The 23,433-nt window shown below is 46.5% G+C and overlaps 2 protein-coding genes across 4 annotated transcripts in view; one reads left to right on the forward strand and one right to left on the reverse strand.

Annotated features, from left to right (window-relative positions):
• Nucleotides 1–2,864, forward strand: part of COL18A1 (collagen type XVIII alpha 1 chain) — a 136,922-nt gene extending 134,058 nt beyond the window's left edge. For both annotated transcript variants that reach the window (XM_064279574.1, XM_064279573.1), the window contains 3 exons: nt 134–331; nt 1,296–1,411; nt 2,456–2,864. In XM_064279574.1, coding sequence (XP_064135644.1) covers nt 134–331; nt 1,296–1,411; nt 2,456–2,666 — 525 coding nt within the window. In that variant the 3' untranslated portion in view covers nt 2,667–2,864. The remainder of the gene's footprint in view (nt 1–133; nt 332–1,295; nt 1,412–2,455) is intronic.
• A 2,645-nt stretch (nt 2,865–5,509) lies between these two features.
• The window catches only part of SLC19A1 (solute carrier family 19 member 1), a 50,941-nt gene continuing 33,017 nt past the window's right edge, over nt 5,510–23,433 (reverse strand). For both annotated transcript variants that reach the window (XM_023541007.2, XM_003421946.4), the window contains exon 6: nt 5,510–6,463. In XM_023541007.2, coding sequence (XP_023396775.2) covers nt 6,194–6,463 — 270 coding nt within the window. In that variant the 3' untranslated portion in view covers nt 5,510–6,193. The remainder of the gene's footprint in view (nt 6,464–23,433) is intronic.

Below are 23,433 nucleotides of genomic sequence, written 5' to 3' on the forward strand. Positions count from 1 at the left end.
TACCTGGTTGGTGCTGCTCCTCTGTTCTTGGATCTTCTCATCCCCTCGGGGTCACGGGGGGCAGGGACAGTGCACTGGGGACCCAGCCTGAGAGACGGCCCCACTGACCTGTGACACCCTTTCCTCACCCCAGCTCCACCTGGTCGCCCTCAACAGCCCGCTCACGGGCGGCCTGCGCGGCATCCGCGGCGCTGACTTCCAGTGCTTCCAGCAGGCACGGGCCGTGGGGCTTGCTGGCACCTTCCGCGCCTTCCTGTCCTCTAGGCTACAGGACCTGCACAGCATCGTGCGCCGTGCTGACCGTGCAGACGTGCCCATTGTCAACCTCAAGGTGGGGCCAGCCAGTCAGGGGCACGGCTGAGAGGAGGGGCTTTAGTGGAGGTGGGGCCACGGGCAGGCATCCACACAGGGGCGGCCTTTGACAGTGCGGGGGTGCAGGGCCCACCCATCACAGGTAGCTCCTGGGTGGGCACCTTGTGGCCTGGCCCCAGCTGGCATGTGGGTGGGTCTGGTTGTTTTGCAGGCACCCACCAGGCCTTCTGTACCCCAGGAGGCTGCCACCTGCCCCGGTGAATTCCAGAACCGCCCCCACCCCCCCCACCCCCCACACACGTGGCCAACAGCCCTGTATGCAGGGCAGCACCTCTGGGAGCCCTGGAGCCCCGGTGCCTCTCACGTGTGGTGTTTCCCACCATGCGTGGTGTTTCCCGCCGTGCGTGGTGTTTCCCGTCATGTGTGGTGTTTCCTGGCTGTGCGTTCCCAGCCACATGGGCCAGGGCTGGGCTGCTTATACTCATGGTCACCCCGAGCATAGCCAGGGGGCAGGAAACATCCTCCCGGGTGTTACTCAAGCTCCAGCCCTCCCCTAGTCCAGCTTTCCCCCTGCCCGCCAGCTCTCCTCCTTCAGCCTGGGGAGGGGGTTCAGAGCTGAGTCTGCTTAGACCCCTCACCTGGCTTTATTCCACAGTTTAATCATGACTCTGGGCTGCTGCAGCTTTCCAATGTCCCAGGAGCTCTGGGGTTCCTTAAAACCCTGCTTCAGGATGGGGATGGGGGCCAACGGCCCACTAGCCATGGGCTACCTGGTGCCTGGGAAGCAGGAGGCTGCAGACCCTGCCCACCCCCCAGGCAGGCCTGCATTAAGGGCAGAAGGTCCCTCTGCCCTGACTGGTGTCCGAGTATCCTCTCGACAGCCTAGAGCTGCCCAGGCCAGATGGGGCCTTGCCCAGCAGGTCTGTCCCTCAGGCAGGATGTGACCAGAGACCAAGTAAACCCTCCCCCCATTTTCTCCACAGGACGAGGTGCTGTTCCCCAGCTGGGAGGCCTTGTTCTCGGGCTCCGAGGGCCAGCTGAGGCCTGGGGCCCGGATCGTCTCCTTTGATGGCAGGGACGTCCTGAGGCACCCTGCCTGGTAGGTCCCCCGACTGTGGCATGGCTGGGCAGTGTGTCTGGAGGGTCCTGGGGCACCCCGCCTGGTAGGTCCTCTGACTGTGGCACGGCTAGGCAGTGTGGCTGTAGGGCAGCTCGGGGAGGGCCTTCTGCTTCCCTCTATTCTTTAGAAAACCCCAACTTTGAACGTGTTCTCCTGAGTTCTTTGGTCTGATCTTATGTGTGATACATGCTCGCTGCTTAAAACGTTATAAAATCCAGGAGAGCGTAAAGAACTAATCATTAGTAACATTTTTAAGAAAAAAAAAATGAAACACCCCATGTAACCTGCTTTTGCTGCTGGCACCAGGCAAGCTTCTCATCTGCTCTAGGTCTACTGTGACGGTAGGTCCAACCCCCACTGTCACATAAACAACGTGGTGAACATCCTTGGGTGTGCATCTGTGCACACTCACCTGTACAAGTTGTGGAGTAAACCCCCACAGGTGGGGTTCTGGGGTCACAGCCTGTGTGCATGGAGGACACTGGCAGAAGTTGCTGGCTTGCCTCAAAAGAAGGCATGGTAGTACCTGTTTCCCCAACACCCACGCTCTGTAAAGGGTGGTTCTAGGGGTCAGGCATGGCCCCCAGCGGCACCTGCTGAGGTCTGTCCTCTGGGTCCTTATGTGGGAGCCATAGGCAGGGCTGTGGGTCAGTCCCCAGGACGGGCTGCAACAGAACCCCATGCAGTGGACTCTGTCCAGACCAAAGAGGTGGCAAGCTGGAGTGCTGAGAGGCTTCAACCCTGCCCAGGGAAGGACCAGCACCTGATGCTGTTAACTGGCCCAGCCCGAGCTGAGCCCCTGCACCATGGGAGAACAGTCAGGGGTGGACCATATTCTGAAAGAACGGGTAGCTGGCTGGCCAAAGAAGCCATGCCTGCTGCACCCCAAGCTCCTGTTCCCCGACACACCCCACACTTCTCCAGTCCAGCTGCTACCGGCCTCTGCCGGGGGGAATGACCTGTCCTGCCTGGTCTCCGCCCTGGGCGTGGGCTGGGGTATGCTGATGGCAGTGCATCTTGCAGGCCTCAGAAGAGCGTGTGGCACGGCTCGGACCCCAGCGGGCGCCGGCTAACCGAGAGTTACTGCGAGACATGGCGGACAGAGGACACAATGGCCACGGGCCAAGCCTCCTCACTGCTAGCAGGCAGGCTACTGGGGCAGAAGGCCGAGAGCTGCCGCAATGCCTTCATCGTCCTCTGCATTGAGAACAGCCTCATGACCGCCACCTCCTAGTGTGAACTCTGCTGCATGGGTGGATGGACGGACAGGAGGCCCGGGAGGAGCCTCCATTGCAGGCAGGGGGTCCGGGGTGAAAGCAGCTGGCGCCTGGTGGGACCTGGCAGCTTCACTTTTCTGTATAGTTCACGTCTTCATGTAACCCCTCAAGAAAATAAAAGGAGCCAAAGAGTGTATTTTTTAAAAAGTTTAAAACAGGGCCTGGTGCCAAGACTCTTTCTCCCGCCTGCAAGCCCCATCTGGCTGGGGCCCAGGTCCCTGGGAGCGCCAGGGTGTTGTGGTGCCGTCCTCTGCCCTGTGGAGGCCGCCAGGCTTGAATCAGACCCAGGGATGGAGCACAGCCCGATGTAGGCAAGAGGCCGGTTCTGGGACTCACTGCTGCTGCAGATTGTGGGCACCTCCCGGCTCTGGGTGTCGGGGAGGGGCCTCAGTCGTCCAGCAGGCACCAACTCAGTGCTCAAAGTCCCACCCATCTGCAGACCCTGGTGAAGCCCTGGGCCGCCCCTGTCCTCGTGCCTCCTCACCTGCCCAGGGGCTCTGCCAACAGTGGAGAAAGGGCCGTCTTCTCCCAGTTGGTGAGCAACAAGGGCAGCTCACATCCCTGGTGCCAAGGGAAACTGCCTCAGCCTCTCCCACTTCCTACAGCAAACCTTCTGGGCAGGGCTGGCTCCCGAGCCCTGTCTACTGCCCAGCCGGGGCCCCTCGGGGGCCGCCAGCCTCCAGCCACCCCATGCATGCCAGACTTGTGGCCTGTGGTTGCTCCTGGAGCTGGCCCTGTCTCAGGGCCTGTCGCAGGCCTTTCTGTCTGTCGGCTGGCTCAGTGATGGGGTCACGCCCAGACAGGGAGCTTCAAGAACCAGGGCATGACAGCAGCCCCCAGGCCCGACCCCACACCCAATGCTCCCTTCCCCGACACGGGTTCCCAATGATGTCAGGCCCAGCTCAGCAGTCCTGGGACCCAGCTGGGGCCAAGCTCAGACCACACCCCTGACCCCGCACCTGAGTCAGGGCACTGGGGTTCCTGGGTTGGTTTACCTTTTCAGGGCTGAGGGGCTCAGGAAACCATAGCAGGTAGAGGGGCAGGTATGCTCCCGGCCAGGACACTTCGAGTAGGCCAGGGTCAGACAGGGAGGGGCCAGCACACGCCCAGACCGTGCTCAGCCACCACCCACTGGCACCTGCACATAGCTGGGATCCCCTGTTGAACATCCTGGGATGGATGTGGGTGGGCAGGGGGCTCTGGGGAAGCCTGCAGAGATGGGGCTATGCTAGGGGCCATGCGGAGAGGGGTGGCCAGAGTCTACCACCCAGGGCAGAGCCAGGAGCCAGGCTGACCTCTCATGCCTGCTGTGCCATAACACTGTCCTCTATCCTGTGGGCATGCACTTGGCGTCTGCCTTGTGAGCTAGCACTCGGCCCCCCACACACAGCTTGTGGGCTGTGTGTGGGGGAGGCTGTTGGAATCGAGGCACCGAATTAAGGAAAAGGAACCCTCACAGCTGTTTGGTCTTTAAGCCACACGATGTCACAGAAGGATACATGAATGAGTCAGTCCACGGGAGCGAGATGTTCACACGTGTCATGAATGCTGAGACCCTCCTCTCCCCCCGGGGTCACCAGGCAGCCAAGCATCTGTGCAGGCCAACCCAGCAGCCCAACTGCTTCTCCTTTAACACCTGTCATGTGGTTTGCATGTGCTCAGGGTCCCTGGGCCCCCAGACCCAGCTCCCCATGTTCATGCACAGCAGTGGCCACGCCACTGGCCCAGCACCAGTCCCTCTGTCCCGGCGTCAGCTGGGGAGCCCAGACCACAAAGAAGGGCAGTTTCTCCAAGCCTGGGGGCCTAGGACTGCATACCGAGCACACGACCATGTGGGCAACGGGTATGGGAGCTGCAGGGTAGACACTGAGATGGGTGGCAGGACGCTAGCCCTGCCTAGGGTCTGCAGGGAGGGGCTCTTCCAGGGGGCATCAGGGTGGAGAATGCCAGGTAGAGCTCTGCAGCCTGGGGTCTAGACATGCTGGGGTCCCCAGCCGGGTCCCGTCTCCACACACGCGTCCTGCTGGAGACCCAGGCCCAGAATGAGAAAGGAGCCAGAGGGGCAGCAGGCTCTTCCAGGAGCTCCACCTACCTCCCCCTCCCCATGTGCAGCTGACCTGGGCCCCAAGCTGTCTGCTCACCCCAGCACACCTGGGGGCCCCTGGGTGGACAGCTGCAGGCCCCTCCCCTGGCCAGGCAGCCTCTGATCTGATAGTCCCAAGCTGCCTGTGCCAGCTTCCCTGCCCGCCCCTCCACAACAGTGCCCCTCTCCCCAGGAAGGATGGGGTGAGGTGGTGCAGGAAGGGTAGCACCCAGGACACCCCCGGCACTGTGGGGTCCTTGCCTAAGGCAGGTGGCAGGTACCCGGCTCACATGGTAGCACAACCACTCCTGGTCTTCTGATTGACCTCTTCCCCAGCTCCCCAGGCTGGAACTGGAGCCCCATGTCTCGCTCAGGTGGGTGATTTAAGGTGACTGTTACCTCTCTAGGGACCACACAAAAGGTTCTTGGACATCTTCTCCCTGAGTGCAAACCTGCAGCGGGCACAGCAGTGTGTGCATGGTGGGCCATGGGTCCTCTGGACACCGAGCGAGGCCATCACAGCACTGGCTGCCTATCAGGGACGCAGAGACGAGCTCCTTACGCACGGGCAGGGGCATGTATGGGTGACAGTGTGTGCACCAAGGGGCAGACTGAGGGTCCCTGAGCTAGAGTGAGGAGCTGTCTCCCTTGGGCAGGGACTCACCTGGTCCCACCCCTGAGCAGTGACGAACCCCTCCATTGAACCAGACACGTGGAGCAAGTTTCACCCACTTTATGTCAGTTGTTTAAAAAAGTAATGGCATGGTTTGAAGTCCAAGCACCTGGGACGACTAGAAATATCACAGCTTAGCTGGGGCCCAGGGTCTGGGGGCTTACACCAGGTCTCTTGGCCACTGCTCCCACTCCTGACCTAGTGCCAGGCGATCCTGTGAGGGGCCGGTGTACCCTGGGACAAGTGCATCTGATGCCCTTCACCTGCCCTTGGAGACAGGCAGAACTTGCCTGTGGGGTGAGGACAAGAGGCCTCATAGTGAACCCTGGGACCCTCACCACCCTTGCGCCAAACGAGGGGCAGCCTGGGGTGGCATGGCCAAGCAACTGTCCTGAGGAGCCTGAGCAGATCTTTGTGCCATGGCCAGAGCTACGTGCTTACGGTGGGTAGGGTGAGGGGCTCTCAACTGATATGACAGCTTATCCACTGCAGTCACAGGGACAGGCCAAGGGTCTCATGGGAAGGCTGCCCCTGCTGTTTCCATTAGTCACTGGCTCTGCAATCTGAACCCTGGGTCTGGACAATGCCGGAGCATTAGTGTCACTGATGCCAGCAGGCAGCTAGCTGGCCAGGGACATGGCCCATCCAAGATGTCGAGGCCTGGCTTCGTCCTGCTGTGTCAGGGGTCCTGGCATGCAGCCCTCCTTCTCAGGGGTCCAGCAGACGGCTCAGGCCTTCTCCTCAGGCAGTGGGCTCTGCTCACGGGTAGCTGGCTCTGGGGCCCAACCATTCTCCTCTGGTGGAAGTGGCGGGGTGGTGGTCTGCAGGCTGTCGAGGCCCCTGTCCTGCACAGTCGCCACCTCTGCTGGGCTCGTCATCTCCTGGGCCATGGGCAGCGGCTGGTGGCGGGCCTGGCGGCAGTGCCGCAGGCCTACCAGCATGGCCCCGGAGAAGTAGACCACGGACAGCAGCAGGAAGTACCCAAAGTAGATGAGAAACTGCAAGAGAGAGGGTAGGTGGTAGGTGGGGCTCAGGGTGGTCACCAAGGCCAGCCTTACACGTGATCAAACTCGGCCCCTCATTTGGAGCAGGTCCCACAGTGCCCATCACTGGGAGCACAGTGGCCAGCACAGTGAGGGGCTGACACACCCGTTGTTCCAGAATCCCCACAGAAGTCTCATTCCTCTTCTGCATCCGTGTCACCTCCACCTTCTACCTGAGCCCCTTTGCTAATTTTGCGTGACCCCAATGTGTGCTTTGTGGGGTGGCATCTCTGTGGCTTTGGAGAGCTCCTGGATGTCACTTATGTGTTGAGAAGTCCCTGCATGCTGAGCTGGTCAAGGAGAGCCTCAGTGGGAGGCCAGTGTCCACCCCTCCCCGAGCCCTACTTCCCAAGCCCCCAAGACTCGACCATCCCACTTGTTGAGCCCAAGACTTTGGCATTTCTGCCTGCTGAACTGCAGCCGTCTCCTCCCTGGTGAAAGGGCGGAGCTGCACGGGAGACAAAGAAACGCACACCCAATGCACTGAAATGTCCATTTCCCTCCTGATCCTAAGGCTGCCAGTGGAATAGGAGGGACGTATCCTTGGGGTACCAGGGAAGGGCAAGGCATGGCCCCAAGGTACCAGGGAAGGGTAGGGCATGTCCCCAAGGTACCAGGGAAGGGTGAGGTATATCCCCAGGGTACCAGGGAAAGGTGAGATATGGCCCCAGGGTACAAGGGAGGGTGGGGTATGTCCCCAGGATATCAGGGAGGAGTGGGGTATGTCCCTGAGGTACCAGGGAGGGATAGGATATGTCCCCGGGGTACCATGTCCTGGAGGTCTGGCGTGGTCTGGGGCACAAGGCTTCTGTGGGCTAGAACCAGGAATGGGTCCTGTTCAAGATTCCTGCAGCCCCCTCAGCTTTGGCACCTTCAGCTTCTAGTAAAGCTTACTTTAAAAAGCAAACTCAGGAAACAAACTATCAGGGGCTTCACTTCCAGGAAGATTGAGTTGACATGCTTTAACCTATTCCTTCCCCTGAGTAGAACTAAAGTCCTGACATTCTATATAAAATAAGACTCTGAAAGGCAGAGAGAAAAAGGCACACAGGTTAGAGACCTCAGGACCCGATTACAGCATGATAGTGAGTTCCTGGGCGTTCTTTTTGCTTCATGATCCTACATGTGGAGCTGAAGAGGCTGACAACCCAGGAACACCAACAGACACAGGAAACAAAGGCCCGAAAAACACCTGCTCTCTCAGGGAAAGGACCAGGAAAGGAGTAGCCCACGAAGATGGAAAACTGTTAGGTAGTAACTGCTCTACTCCAGCCAAATACCACAGAAGACCTGTGACCCTACTCCCATCCACACCCTCAAGAACAGGCAGGGGAACCTGGACTTCCAACCTGACCAGCTATGACGAGGTACCCACACCCCTGCCAGTGGTGTCAGAGAAGACTGAGTAGGGAGCCTGGACTTTGATCTCTGCTAGGCAGTAATGAGACCCCCCAGGAGGACTCAGTGGCTACCAAGTAGACAGCCTGGACTTTCACCCCAACGTGGGTTTAATAAGGTGTCCCTCGCCCTCCCTGCAGGGGTGGAGTCAGAGGAGGCCTAGTGGAGGACCAGGACTTTGACTGCAACCCAGCAGTAATGAGGGCATCCACCCAGTGTCAGTGGAGGCCATATGCGGAGCAGTGATGAGGCACTCCAGCCCCTCCCAGCCAGGGTGGTATAAGAGGAGGACTAGTGGGAGCCTGAACTCCCATCCCCTGAATTTCCATCTTCGTCCAGCAGTAATAAGGATCTCCCCCCTTGGGGGTCAGTGAAGGCTAAGTGGGAAATAAGGACTTCCACCTCCACCTACCAGTAATGAGGCATCACTCTCTCCCCCTGCTAGAGGGGTGTCAGGGAAAGCCAGATGAAACAGAAGGTTTAAATAAGATGCAGAGTCTCATAATGTAATACCCAAAACGTCTAGGTTTCAACTGAAAATCACTCACCATACCAGGAACAAGAGAGATCTCAAACTTAATGAGAGAATAAAAAAAAGATGCCAACACCAAGATGACAGAGATATTACAATTTTCTGAGAAAAACTTTAAAGCACCTATCATAAAAATGCTTCAACAAGCAATAACAAACACACTTGAAACCAATAAAAAAAAAAAATACAAAACTCAAGAAAGATATAAAGAAGAATCAAACAGAAAATTTAGAACTGAAAATACAAAATAACTGAAATAAGACACTCAGTGAATGGTCTCAACAATGGATTGGATGAAACAGAGGAAAGAATGAGTGAATAGAAGATACGAAAATATAAATTACCTGTCATGGATTGAATTGTGTCCCCAAAAAACCTGTCAGCCTGGCTAGGTCATGATTCCACCATTTTGTCATCTGAGGTGATTTTCCTATATGTTGTAAATCCTATTTCTATGATGTTAATGAGGTGGGATTAGTGGCATTTACATCGACTCAGTCTACAAGATTAATCTACAATTTAAGCCAATCTCTTTTGAGATATAAATGAGAGAAGTGAGAGAGAGACAGGGGGACCTCATACCACGAAGAAACAAGAGCGAGGAGAACAGTGCATCCTTTGGACTTGGGGTCCCTGTAACAAGAAGCTCCTAGACCAGGGGAAGATTGATGACAAGGACCTTTCCCCAGAACCGACGGAGAGAGAAAGCCTTCCCCTAGAGTTGGCATCTTGAATTGAGACTTCTAGCTTACTAGACTGTGAAAGAATAAATTTCTCTTTGTTAAAGCCATCTACTTGTGGTATTACTGTTATAGCAGCATTAGATAACTAAGACATTACCCAATGGAATAACAGAAAGAAAACAGAATGGAAAAAAATGAACAGAACTTCAGGTATTTGTGGAACTGTAACAAAAGATCTAACATTCATGTCACTGGAGTCCCAGAAGAAGAGCAGCATGAGGGTGAGGCCGAAAAGTACTTGAGGGAATAATGGCTAAAAAACTCTCCATACAGGATAAAAAAAAAAAATTTTAAACTTCTGAAAGCTAACAACAAAGAGGAAGTAAAACTAAGAATTTGCCTCAAAGAATGCCAAAAGGGAGTTCTCTAAACAGAAAGGAAACAATAATAGAAAGAATCGTGGAATATCAGGAAAGTAGAAAGTATACGATAAGGAAAAATGTGAGTAAATACAAAAGACTTTCGTTCTCCTCTGGAGTGTTCTAAATTATGCTGGATGGTTGAAGCAAAAATTATAACACTAGAACTGACGAAATACCAATTGAGATGTTTCAACAAACAGATGCAGCACTGGAAGGGCTCACTCATCTATGCCAAGAAATTTGGAAGACAGCTACCTGGCCAACTGACTGGAAGAGATCTATATTTATGCCTACTCCCAAGAAAGGGATCCAACTGAATGTGGAAATTATTGAACAATATCATTAATATCACACACAAGTAAAATTTTGCTGAAGATCATTCAAAAGCAGCTACAGCAGTATATCGACAGCGAATTTCAAGAAATTCAAGCCAGATTCAGAAGAGGACGCGGAACCAGGGACATCTTTGCTGACGTCAGATGGATCCTGGCTGAAGGCAGAGAATACCAGAAAGATGTTTACCTGTGTTGTACTGACTATGCAAAGGCATTTGACTGTGTGGATCATAACAAATTATGGATAATGTTGCGAAGAATGGGAAACCCAGAGCACTTAATTGTGCTCATGAGGAACCTGTATATAGATCAAGAGGTGGTTGTTCGAACAGAACAAGGGGGATACTGCTTGGTTAAAAGTCAGGAAAGGTGTGCATCAGGGTTGTATCCTTTCACCATACCTATTCTATCTATATGCTGAGCAAATAATCCGAGAAGCTGGACTATACGAAGAAGAATGGGGAATCAGGATTGAAGGAAGACTCATTAACAACCTGCGTTATGCAGATGACACAACCTTGCTTGCTGAAAGTGAAGAGGACTTGAAGCACTTGCTGATGAAGATCAAAGACTACAGCCTTCAGTATGGATTACACCTCAACATAAAGAAAACAAAAACCCTCACAACTGAACCAGTAAGCAACACCATGATAAACAGGGAAATGACTGAAGTGGTCAAAGACTGAATTTTACTTGGATCTGTAATCAATACCCGTGGAAGCAGCAGTCAAGAAATCAAAAGATGCATTGCATTGCGCAAATCGTCTTCAAAAGACCTCTTTAAAGTGTTGAAAAGCAAAGATGTCACCTTGAAGATTAAGGTGCGCCTGACCCAAGACGTGGTATTTTCAATTGCCTCCTGTGCATGTGAAAGCCGGACGATGAATAAAGTAGACCAAAGAATTGACACCTTTGAATTATGGTGCTGGAGAAGAACAACTGAATATACTATGGACTGCCAAAAGAACAGACAAATCTGTCTTGGAAGGAGTACAACCAGAATGCTCCTTAGAAGCAAGGATGGCGAGACTATGTCTCACATACTTTGGACATGTTGTCAGGAGGGATCAGTCCCTGGAAAAGGTCATCATGCTTGGTAAAGTACAGGGTCAGCAAAAAAGAGGAAGGCCCTCAATGAGATGGACTGACACAGTGGCTGCAACAGTGGGCTTAACCATAACAACGATTGTGAGGATGGTGCAAGACTGGACAGTGTTTCATTCTGTTGTACACAGGGTCGCTGTGAGTTGGAACCAACTCAACGGCACCTAACAACAACGGTATTGTTTTAAATGTACGTAAAGGAAATATTTAAGACAATTATACATAAAAAAAATACATAGGGGAGGGTAAAGAGACATAAGGAGCACTGGTGCCGCAGTGGTTAAGAGCTCGGGCTGTTAACTAAAAGGTCGGCAATTTGAATCCACCAAGCTGCTCCTTGGAAACCCTGTGCGACAGTTCTACTCTGTCCTATAGAGTCGCTATGAGTTGGAATCGCCTCAACAGCAACGGGGTTTTTTTTTTTTTTAAAGAAACATAAAGGGGGGTAAGGTTTCTACACTTCACTTGAACTGGTAAAATGATGACACCAGTAGATGGTGATAAGCTTATATATGTGTATGTGTATATATACATAAATGCACAAATACATATGCATGTGCACGTATACATATATATCACATACATATGTGTGCATGTGAGTGTATGTATACATACACATGCACACACGTGCACATACATACACATATATGATATATACATTTACATACACATATATGTATACACATATGCACACAGAATTACACAAAGCAACACTAAAAAAGCTATACTAACAGAAACATTAAAAAACATAACATTGCTGTTAGTTGTTGTCCAAAATGAAGTTTTTAAAAATGTTCAAGTAACCCACAAGAAGGCACAAAAAAGAGAACAGAACAGAGAACAAAAAATACATAGAAAAAACAAACAAAAAAAAATGGCAGACTTAAGCTCTAACATACCAATAATTACATTAAATGTAAATGGTCTAAATACACCAATTATAAGATAGAGACAGGCAGAGCGGACGAAAACACATGATCAAACCATATGTTGTTTACAAGATACTCACTTTGAATAAAATCATATGGGCAGATTAAAAGTAAAAAGTTGGAAAATGATATGCCATGCAAACATTAATCAAAAGAAAGCAGGTGTAGTTATATTAATATTAGACAAAGTACACTTCAGAGCAAAGAAAATGACCAGGCAGAAACATTATATAATGATAAAAGGGTCAATCTTCCAAGACACACAGCAATCACAAATGTGTATGCAAAAACAAAAAGCTACAAAACATGTGCAGCAAAAGCATGTGCTAAAACTGAAAGGAGAAATAGACAAATCCACAATTACAGTTGGAGATTTCAACACTCCTCTCTCATCAACTAACAGAACTGAATCAATAACCTCATCAACCAATAGGCTCTAATCAACCTTTATAACATATTCCACATAACAACAGTAGAATACACACTTTCCAAATGTCCATGGATCATATACCAAAACAGATCATACCCTGGATCATAAAACAAACCTCAACAAACCTAAGAGGATTAAAATGATACGCAGTGTGCTCGCCAATAACAATGGAATGAAAATAGAAATCAATAACAGAAAGAGGGAATTCTCCAAACACTTGGAAACTAAACAACACACTCTAAATAATCCAGGGGTCAAATAAGTCTCAAAAGAAAATTAAAAAAACACATCAAAGTAAAAATACAACATATCAAAATTTGTGAGATGCAGCTATAGCAGTGCTGAGAAGGAAATTTTTAGTACTAAATGCATATGTTTAAAAAAGAGGAAAAGTGTCAAGTCAATAAGCTCCCACCTTATGAGCCTAGAAAAAGGAGAGCAAAATAAACCCAAAGCAAGAAGGAAGGAAATCACAGGGATAAGAGCAAATATCAGTGAAACGGAAAACTGAAAAACCAATGATCAAAAAGTGAGTTATTTGAGGACTTCCAGCCAACATGGCACCATAGACAGAAGGCCATGCCATCCCTCTATAGCAAAGACCCGAAAAACTAAGTAAAACAGAGACAAACGTCATTCTTGGAACCTGAAGTGTCAAACGAACAGATAAAAAACTCAGCCAAGCACTGAATGGAATAAGAAATTGACGGAGGACAGAGAGTGAGGAGAGATACCTGTGGAGGGGCCCATCACTAACACAGCATGGATCCGCCATCTTGGACTCCTGTTGGGGATTGGCAGACAGGGAGCATGGGAAAGCAGCTTCGCAGAACTCCCAGCAGGAGACAGAGCACCCAGTAACCAGCGATACACGCCTTCCCACCCCCCATTCTCTCCCTGCTGCTCTATCTCTGAGGTTGCTGGCTGCCTGCGGTGGCTCGGCCAGCCGGGAAGTGCAGCATCTATGCTGCTTGGATTTGCCCCACCCATGTGGGAGATAGGCGGACAGGGAGTACAAGAAAGCAGCTTCACGAAGTTCCCAGCAGGAGACAGAGCACCCGGTAATGAATGATATATGCTTTCTTAACCACCCCTCTTCCTCCCCTCTTCGACCTCCTCTGCATCCCGCCAGTGGCAGTCTCTTGGCCAGGAGACAACTGCTTTGGCCTCAAGCTGCTTGGATTCACCCTGCCACGCTGGCCAGGCTCCTGAGCTAGTTTTGGTTCTTTTTGTCTCTTTTGGTTTCTTCTGAGCCTCCTACCACCTCTCCCTCCTTTCTCTGGAACACCTGGCTCCATGTGCCACCATTGCTTCTTCTTGAAAGGCTGTGAAGCCATGCTCGACTGAGGAACCACGCCCCCAGCCCACGACACTACGCTGGTGGGATCCCTGAGGCTTTTATTTGCCTCGTTTGTTTTCTTTTTCTTTCCGTAGCTTGGGAGCCCCTTCTAGCTGGACGTCACTGCATGGCTTAGGAGCCACTCGCCCAATCTGTGCAGCTGCGTAGGTGGGATCCTTTGGGGACATTTCAATTTTTCTTTCTTTCTTTTGCCTCTCTTTTTTCTTTCCGTCTTTCCTCATTTCTCAATTCGCATCTCTCTACACTTATCTTCTTTTCCTGTCTCCTGAATACCTGGTGCTGTGTGACATCTATACCTCCTCTAGCCAGGCTACGCTATACCGTGCAGCCTGGGAGCCACTTCCCTGGTCTTAGGAGCCCCACTACTGGGACTCCAGAACTCCTGGGAGCTTTTCTTTTCTTTTCCAAATTTTTATCTAGTTATTTTTTTCTTTCTTTTCCCTGTTTCTTTTCTCATTTTTGCTTTTCTCCATTTCTCGGTTTCTTTTCTCTCCACTCCAACAGCAATCTCCCATAGCACTCCTTTTTTTTTCTTTCTTTGCTTGTTTATTTTTAGCTCCGGTTTCTCTCTCCTCCTTCCCATACCCCTATTAGCTCCACACATCACGACTTCCCCCTTCTTTCCTGCCTACCTGCACCATGCACTGAACATCACGCCCCTGAGCAGCACAGGCACGGCCTGTTGGAACCTGCCCACCACTGATTCCTAGCCCGCCCTGTCAGCCCTAGTACATGCCACAAACAACCCATCCCAGCTCCTCCCCTTCAGCTGGACCTGCCCTGCTGCACCATAGCTGATTGGCCCTGCCCATTGGACAAGGTGGTGAAAAGTGACTACAGATGAGCAAACAACAAAGAACTCACAGCCCGGCCTGCTCAGACATAACAAAATAACACAAAAAAGCAGGACGAAACAAACAAATCTACAATCAAGAAATGGAGAAAAATAACTACTGAATGTCTGCAAGACAGCAGATAATATCAAAACATATATATATATATTAAAAAAAACAGGACAGGAAGTTTCCAGTAGGTGACCAAAATAAAACACCAGATGACTTTCCAGTAGAAGGAAAAGCACTAGAACTACCTGACAGGGAATTCAAATCTCTAATATTCACAGCAATCTAAGAGCTGAAGCAAAAAGCAGGCAAAAATGAGGAAAAAAATAGACATTTATGGAAAAGGCAGACAAATTCATGGAAAATACAGATAAAAAACGGAACAATTCAGGAAAGTAATACAGGAACAAAATACTAAAATAAACTCACAACTGGAAATCATACAAAAACAACAATTAGTAATCCAAAAGATAAACAATAAGATTTCAGAAATGGACAATGTCACAGAAGGGCTGAGGAGCAGGTTTGAAACGATGGAAGACAGAATCCGTGAAATTGAAGATAAACACTTGGATACAGCTCTGAGGAAAAAATCAGAAAAAAGAACAAAGAGAAATGAAGAAACCCTGAGAACGATGGGGGATATGATCAAAAGCAAAAATTTGCGAGTGATCAGAGTTCCAAAACAGGGAGAGGAAACAGAAAACACAGAGAAGATCGTTGAAGAATTGCTGACAGAAAACTTCCCTAATGTCATGAATGATGAAAAGCTGTCCAAGAAGCTCAATGAACCCCTTATAGGATAGACCCCAAAAGAAAAACACCAAGGCTTATCATAATCACACTTGCTAAAACCAAAGACAAAGAAAAAATCCTGCGAGCAGCTCGAGAAAAACAAAAAGTCACATACAGAGGAGAAACAATGAGACTAAACTCTGATTATTCAGCAGAAACTATGCAGGCAAGAAGGCAATGGGATGACATATATAAAACCTTGAAAGAAAAAAGCTGCCAACCAAGAATCATATATCCTGCAAAACTTCCATTCAAATGAAATTAGGACATTTCCAGATAAACAGAAATTAAGGGAATATGTAAAAACCAAACCTACAAGAATTATTTAAGGGAGTCCTTCGGTCTGAGAACAAACAACATCAGACCACAGCCTAAATCTAGAAGGCAAGATTGTACCAGCCAGATACCAACCTAGGAAATGAACTCTCAAGGACTATCGAAAACCAAAACAATTGCAACAGGGAACCAGAAAGATTAATCTATAAATAAAAACAACGTTAAAACAATAAAAAAGGGAATAAATGGTATAGGTATAGAACTTTCTAATGGAGAGGAAGGCAAGGCGATACCAACTAAGAGTAGACTGGTTCAAAGCTAGAAAGGGTAAATTTCAAGGTAACCACAAAGAAAGTTAACAAACCTACTCATCAAAATAAAGAAGAAAAACATAAAGTCTCAACAAAAACAAAAGATGTGAAAAAGAAATCCACAAACAAAAGGAACTCAGCACAGGAGAGTAAGAGGAACAAAGAAAACGTTAGCACCACACAAAAAAAGCACTACAAAATGACAGCAATAAACTCACATCTATCAATAATTACACTGAATGTAAATGGCCTAAATCTACCCATAAAGAAACGCAGAGAGACAGAATGGACAAAAAAAACAAGATCCATCAACATGCTGTCTACAAGAGACAGACCTTAGAAAAAAAGATGTAAATTTATTAAAAATCAAAGGATGGAAAAAATATATCAAGCACATAACTACCAAAAAGAGCAGGAGTGGCAATACTAATCTCAGATAAGACAGACTTTAAAACAAAATCCACCATAAAAGACAAAGAAAAGCAGTATATAATGATCAAAGGGACAATCCATCATGAAGACTTAACCATAATAAACGTCTACGCACCCAATGACAAGGCTCCAAAATACATAAACTCCAGCAGCACTGAAAACAGAAATTGACAGTTCCACAATAATAGCAGGAGGCTTCAACACACCACTCTCAGTAAAGGACAGAACATCTAGAAAGAAACTCAACAAAGATACAGAAGAGTTAAAGAGCACAATCAGCCAACTTGACCTCATAGGCATATATAGAACACGCCACCCAACAGCTGCAAAGCACACATTCTTTTCCAATGCACATGGAACGTTCTCCAGAATAGACCACATCTTAGGCCGCAGAGCAACCCTCAACAAAATCCAAAACGCTGAGATAATACAAAGTATCTTCTCTGACCACAATGCCATCAAAGTAGGAATTAACAACAGGAAGCCTAAAGAAAAAAATCAATTACATGGAAACTGAACAATACCCTGCTTAAAAACCACTGGGTAATGGAAAAAATCAAAGATGGAATCAAAAAGTTCCTAGAATCAAATGAGAATGAAAACACATCATACCAAAACCTCTGGGACACAGCAAAAACAGTCCTCAGAGGTCAATTTATTGCAACAGATGCATACATCAAAAAAGAAGGGACAAAATCAAAACATTAGTTACATAACTTGAAAAAACAGAAAAAGAACAGCAAAAGAACCCACAGCCACCAGAAGAAAGGAAATAATAAAGATCAGAGCAGAAATAAATGAAATAGAGAATAGAAAAACAATAGAAAGGATCAATAAAACCAAAAGTTGGTTCTTTGAAAGGATCAACAAAATCAACAAACCACTGGCCAAATTGACAAAAGAAAATCAGGAAAGAACACAAATAAATAAGAAATGAAATGGGGGACATTACAACAATCCCACTGAAATAAAAAGGATTATAAGAGAGTATTATGAAAAACTGTACTTCAACAAATTTGAAAACCTAGAGGAAATGGACAAATTTCTAAAGACATATTACCTACTCAAACTAACAGAAAATGACGTTGAAAATCTGAACAGACCCATAACAAGAGAAGAGATTGAAAAGGTAAAAAAAAAAAATTCCCAACCAAAAAAATCCCTGGCCCAGATGGCTTCACTGGAGGATTCTACCGAACATTCAAAGAAGATCTTATACCAGTACTGCCCAAACTATTTCAGAACATAGAAAAGGAAGCAATATTTCCAAATTCATCCTATGAAGCCACTTAACCCTGATACCAAAACCAGGCAAAGACACCACAAAAAAAGAAAATTGCAGACCAATATCTCTCACGAATATAGATACAAAAACTCTCCACAAAATTTTAGCCCATAGAATTCAGCATCATATCAAAAAAATAATACACCATGTAGGATTCATACCACATATGCAAGAATGGTTCAACATTAGAAAGTCAATCAACGTAATCCACCACATAAATAAAGGGAAAGAAAAGAATCACATGATCATCTCAATCAACACAGAAAAGGCATTCGACAAAGTCCAACACCCATTCCTGATAAAAACTCTCAATAAAATAGATGTAGAAGGGAAATTTCTCAACATAGTAAAGGGCATCTATGCAAAACCAACGGCCAACATTGTTCTCAATGGAGACAGGCTGAAAACATTCCCCTTGAGAACAGGAACAAGACAAGGATGCCCTTTATTACTGCTCCTATTTAACATCATGTTGGAAGTTTTAGCTAGACCAATAAGGCAAGAAACAGAAATAAAGGGCTTCCGAACTGGTAATGAAGAAGTCAAACTCTCCCTACTTGTGGATGATATGATACTATACTTAGAAAATCCAAAAGACTCCACCAGAAAACTACTGGAACTAACAGAAAGATTCGGCAGAGTGGCAGGGTACAAGATCAACATACAAAAATCAGTTGGATTCCTATACACCAATAACAAGAATGATGAAAGGGAAGTCAGGGAAGCAATACCATTTATAATAGCCCCTAAAAAAATAAAATACTTGGGAATAAATCTAACCTGGGAGGTAAAAGACCTATACAAAGAAAACTACAAAACACTACTGCAAGAAATCAAAAGAGATCTACATAAATGGAAAAACATACCATGCTCATGGATAGGTAGACTCAACGTTGTCCAAATGGCAATTCTACCCAAAGCGATTTACAAATACAATGCAATACCAATCCAAATAACAACAACATTCTTTAAAGAGATGGAAAAACTTATTATTAACTTTATATGGAAAGGGAAGAGGCCCCAGCTAAGTAAAGCACTACTGAAGAAGAAGAATAAAGTAGAAGGACTCGTGCTACCTGACCTCAGAACCTACTATACGGCTACTGTAGTCAAAACAGCCTGGTACTGGTACAAGGAGAGATACATTGACCAATGGAACAGAACTGAAAACCCAGATGTAAATCCATCCACCTACGGTCACCTCATCTTCAACAAAGGCCCAAAGTCCAACAAATGGGGAAAAGACAGTCTTTTTAACAAATGAGGCTGGCAAAACTGGATGTCCATCTGCAAAAAAATGAAACAGGACCCATACCTCACACCATATACAAAAACAAACTCAAAGTGGATCAAAGACCTAAATATAAAGCCAAAAATTATGAAGTTCATAGAAGAAAAAATAGGATCAACACTAGAGGCCCTAATACACAGCATTAACAGGATACCAATCACAACCAACAACACACAAGCTCCAGAGGATAAGCTAGATAACTGGGATATTCTAAAAATTAAACACTGCTCATCAAAAGACTTCATCAAAAGAGTAAAAAGAGAACTTACAGACTGGGAAAAAAAATTTGGCTATTATAAATCAGACAAAGGTCTGATCTCTAAAATTTACAAGAAAATCAAACACCCCTACAACAAAAAGACAAATAATTCAATTAACAAATGGGCAAAGGATATGAACAGACACTTCACCAAAGAAGACATTCAAGCAGCCAACAGACACATGAGGAAATGCTCAGGATCTCTAGCCATCAGAGAAATGCAAATCAAAACCACAATGAGATACCATCTCACCCTGGCATTACTGGCAGGAATCAATAAAACAGAAAATAACAAATGCTGGAGAGGCTGCGGGGCGATCGGAACTCTTAGGCACTGCTGGTGGGAATGCAAAATGATACAACCATTTTGGAAAATGATATGGTTCTTCCTTAGAAAGCTAGAAATAGAAATGCCATATGATCCAGCAATCCCACTCCTAGGAATATATCCTAGAGAAGTAAGAGTCGTCACACAAATAGACATATGCACACCCACATTGACTGCAGCATTGTTCACAATAGCAAAAAGATGGAAACAACCTAGATGCCCATCAGCAGATGAATGGATGAACAAACTGTGGGTACACACACACAATGGAGTATTATGCAACTCTAAAGAACAACGATGAATCTGTGAAGCACCACATAACATGGATGCATCTGGAGAACACTATGCTGAGTGAAATAAGTCAATCGCAAAAGGACATATATTGTATGAGACCACTACTGTAAAAACTCATGAAAAGGTTTACATATAAAAAGAAACAATCTTTGATGGTTACAAGGGTGGGGAGGGGTGGGGATGGAAAAACACTTAATAGACTAGAGATAAGCGGTAACTTTGGTGAAGGGTAAGATAGTACAGGATACTGGGGGAGCCAGCACAGCCTGTACACAGCAGGGCCATGGTAGCTCTATAGACACACCCAAACTCCCTGAGGGACTGAATTGCTGGGCTGAGGGCTGTGGGGACCATGGTCTCAGGGAACATCTAGCTCAACTGGCATAACAGAGTTTATAAAATGTTCTCCATTCTACTTTGGTGAGTAGTGTCTGGGGTCTTAAAAGCCTGTAAGCGGCCATCTAGGACATTCCACTGGTCTCACCCCTTCAGGAGCAAGGAATAATGAAGAAAACTAAAGATACAAGGGGAAGATTAGTCCAAAGGACTAATGGACCACATCTACCACGGCCTCCACCAGACTGAGTCCAGTGCAACGAGATGGTGCCTGGCTACCACCACTGACTGCTCTGACAGGGATCACAATAGGGGGTCCCAGACAGAGCTGGAGAAACCCTGAGAGTATGGCTCCCGGACACCGTTTCAGCTCAGTAATGAGGCGACTCCTGAGGTTCACCCTTCAGCCAAAGATTGAACAGGCCCATGGAACAAAACAAGACTAAAGGGGCACACCAGCCCTGGGGTGGGGACTGGAAAGTAGGAGGGAACGGGAAGGCTGGTAATAATAGGGAACCCAGGGTTGAGAAGAGAGAGTGTTGACATGACATGGGGTTGTTAACCAATGTCATACAACAATGTGTGTACTAACTGTTTGATGAGAAGCTAGTTTGTTTTGTAAACCTTCACCTAAAGTTCAATAAAAAAAGAACAAAGTGAGTTATTTGAAAAGATCAATAGAATTGATGATTTTCTAGCAAGACTGACAAAGAAAAAAGAGAAGATACAAATCAACCGTACCAGGAATGGCACAGTGGCTATCACTACACATCCTGCAGACATCAAATCAATAACAAGGAAATAGTACAAACAACTCTACACACAATTTTAAGACAAAATGGACCGATTATTCCTCAAAAAACACAAACTACCTCAATTTACTCAATATGAAACAGATCATTTGAACAGCCCTGTAATTATTAAGGAAGTTCAATTAGTCACTTAAAACCTTGCAAAAAAGAACTCTCTAGGCCTAAATAGTCTCACTAGAGAATTCTATCAAACACTGAAAGAAGAATTAATACAAGTTCTATATGATCTCTCCCAGAAAACAAAAGATGAAACACTTCTCAATTTATTTTCTGCAGCCCGTACTATTCAGATATCAAAGTTAGGCAAAGACAGCACAAACAAACAAAATTACAGACCGATATCCCTCATGAATACAGATACAAAAATCCTTACAAAGTATTATAAATAGAACTCAACAATATATAAAGACCAACTGCAGTTTATTCCAGGGATAGAAGGCTGGTTCTATATTTGAAAAGCAATCAATATAATCCACCATATTAACATGTCAAGAAGAGAAATCACATGATGGTGTGGAAAAGCATTTGACAAAATTCAATATCCATTCATGAAAAATACCCTCGAAAAATTTGAAACAGAGGAGAGCTTCCTCAGCTTGATAGAAAACATCTACAAAATACCTATACCTAACATCATACTTCATGGTCAAAGCTTTTGAATGCTTTCCCTCTGAGATTAAGACCAAAGAAATGATGTCTATTCTCACCACCCTTATTCAACATAGTGCTAGAAGTGCTAGCCAGTGCACTAGGCACGAAAAGCAAGTAGCAGGTATACAGATGACACTTTCTATAAACAAAATCCCAAAGAATCTATTAAAAAAAAAAAAACCCTTATAGTATAAGTGAATTCAGCAACGTTGCAGAATGCAAGATAAAAAGGCAAACATCAATTATATTCCTATATATTAGCAATGAACATAGACACCAAAATTAAAAATACCACTTATAATTGCTCAATAAAAATGAAATACTTAGGTTTACATCTAACAAAATACCTACAGCTTATATGCTGAAAACTACAGTCAGTTTCCAGGTTGTGAACGTCTGACTTACCGACAACTTATACCTGCCCTTTAATGTTATGTAAATTTGCCCTAACTTTGAAATGAAACCCCTACTCTACTCAGAAACAAGTTCATCATAATCACCTTCACCTGCTGCACGTACAGCTTTTAAATCATTGAAAAGGCTTCGAACCTTTTTTTGCACTACAACCAAACCAAAAACCAAACCCATTGCCATTGGGTCAGTTCTGACTCATAGTGACCCTAAAGGACAGAGTAGAACTGCCCCATAGGGTTTCCAAGGAGCACTTGGTGGATTTGAACTGCTGAAAGTGAGGCTAAATAAGAACCATATGCACCTGTTCCGAATTGCCTACAAATTCAACTTAAAAGACTTAAAGACACAGGAATGGATCTCATTTGTAACCCAGGGGCTGCCTGTACAAAACATTGAGAGATATCAAAGACCTAAATAAACAGAGAGATATACCATGTTAATGGATTGGAGGACTCAATGTAGTAAAGATGTTCATTCTTCCAAAATTGATACATAGGATAATGAAATTCTTAGCAAAATCCCAGCAAGATCTTTTGTAGATAAAGACAAGCTTATTCTAAAATCTGTGTGGAAAGGGAAAGGAACTAGAATAGCTGAAACAATTTTGACAAAAAAGAAAAGTTGGAGGAATCAGTCTACCCAATATCAAGACTCATAGCTACATCATCAATACAGTGTGGTATTAGTAGGAGAGATAAAAGGTTAACGGAGCAGAATAGAGAACCCTGAGATTGACCACAAAAATATGACCATAAGAGTGGTGAGAACAGACATCCTTGCCTTGTTCTTCTGGCAAAGGTGCAGAAGCAATTTAATGCAGAAAAGGGTCTTCTCGACAAATAATGGTAAAGCAACTGGATATCCACAGGCAAAAAAGAAACCTTGACCTTACACAAAACTTAACTCAAAATGGATCACAGACTTAATGTCAAATGCAAAACTATAACGCTTTTAAAAATAATAGGGGAAAATCTTTGGGATCTACGGCTAGGCAAAGAGTTCTTAGACTTGACACCAAAAGCCAACTCAACAGCAGCTAACAACAATAACAAAGTTTAATGTAAGGAAAAGCAAACCAGGAAAGTCCCCAGGACCACGGCCCCTGCATGCTCTGCCCTGTTGCCACCAGTCTCCAAGGTCTGCTCACCCACCAGCCCCGGCACACCCCCTTTTCTAACCACTCCAGGTGAAGTGTGAAGGGGACACATGGCACTATACACGGGGAAGGGTGAGCAGGATAAGCTGACATTACTTCCCTTCCGGCATCATCGGTATTTCTAATTATGAACAAGCTGCCCCACTCCCTGAGTTACTTTTTAACCCAGAAATGAAGCCAGCCAGTGAAAATCAATGCACAGTCACACGCTGCACAATGCCCATTTGGGCAACATCTGAGTGCATATACG

Source organism: Loxodonta africana, chromosome 2 (assembly GCF_030014295.1).
Source record: "Loxodonta africana isolate mLoxAfr1 chromosome 2, mLoxAfr1.hap2, whole genome shotgun sequence".
Taxonomy (NCBI): Eukaryota; Metazoa; Chordata; class Mammalia; order Proboscidea; family Elephantidae; genus Loxodonta; species Loxodonta africana.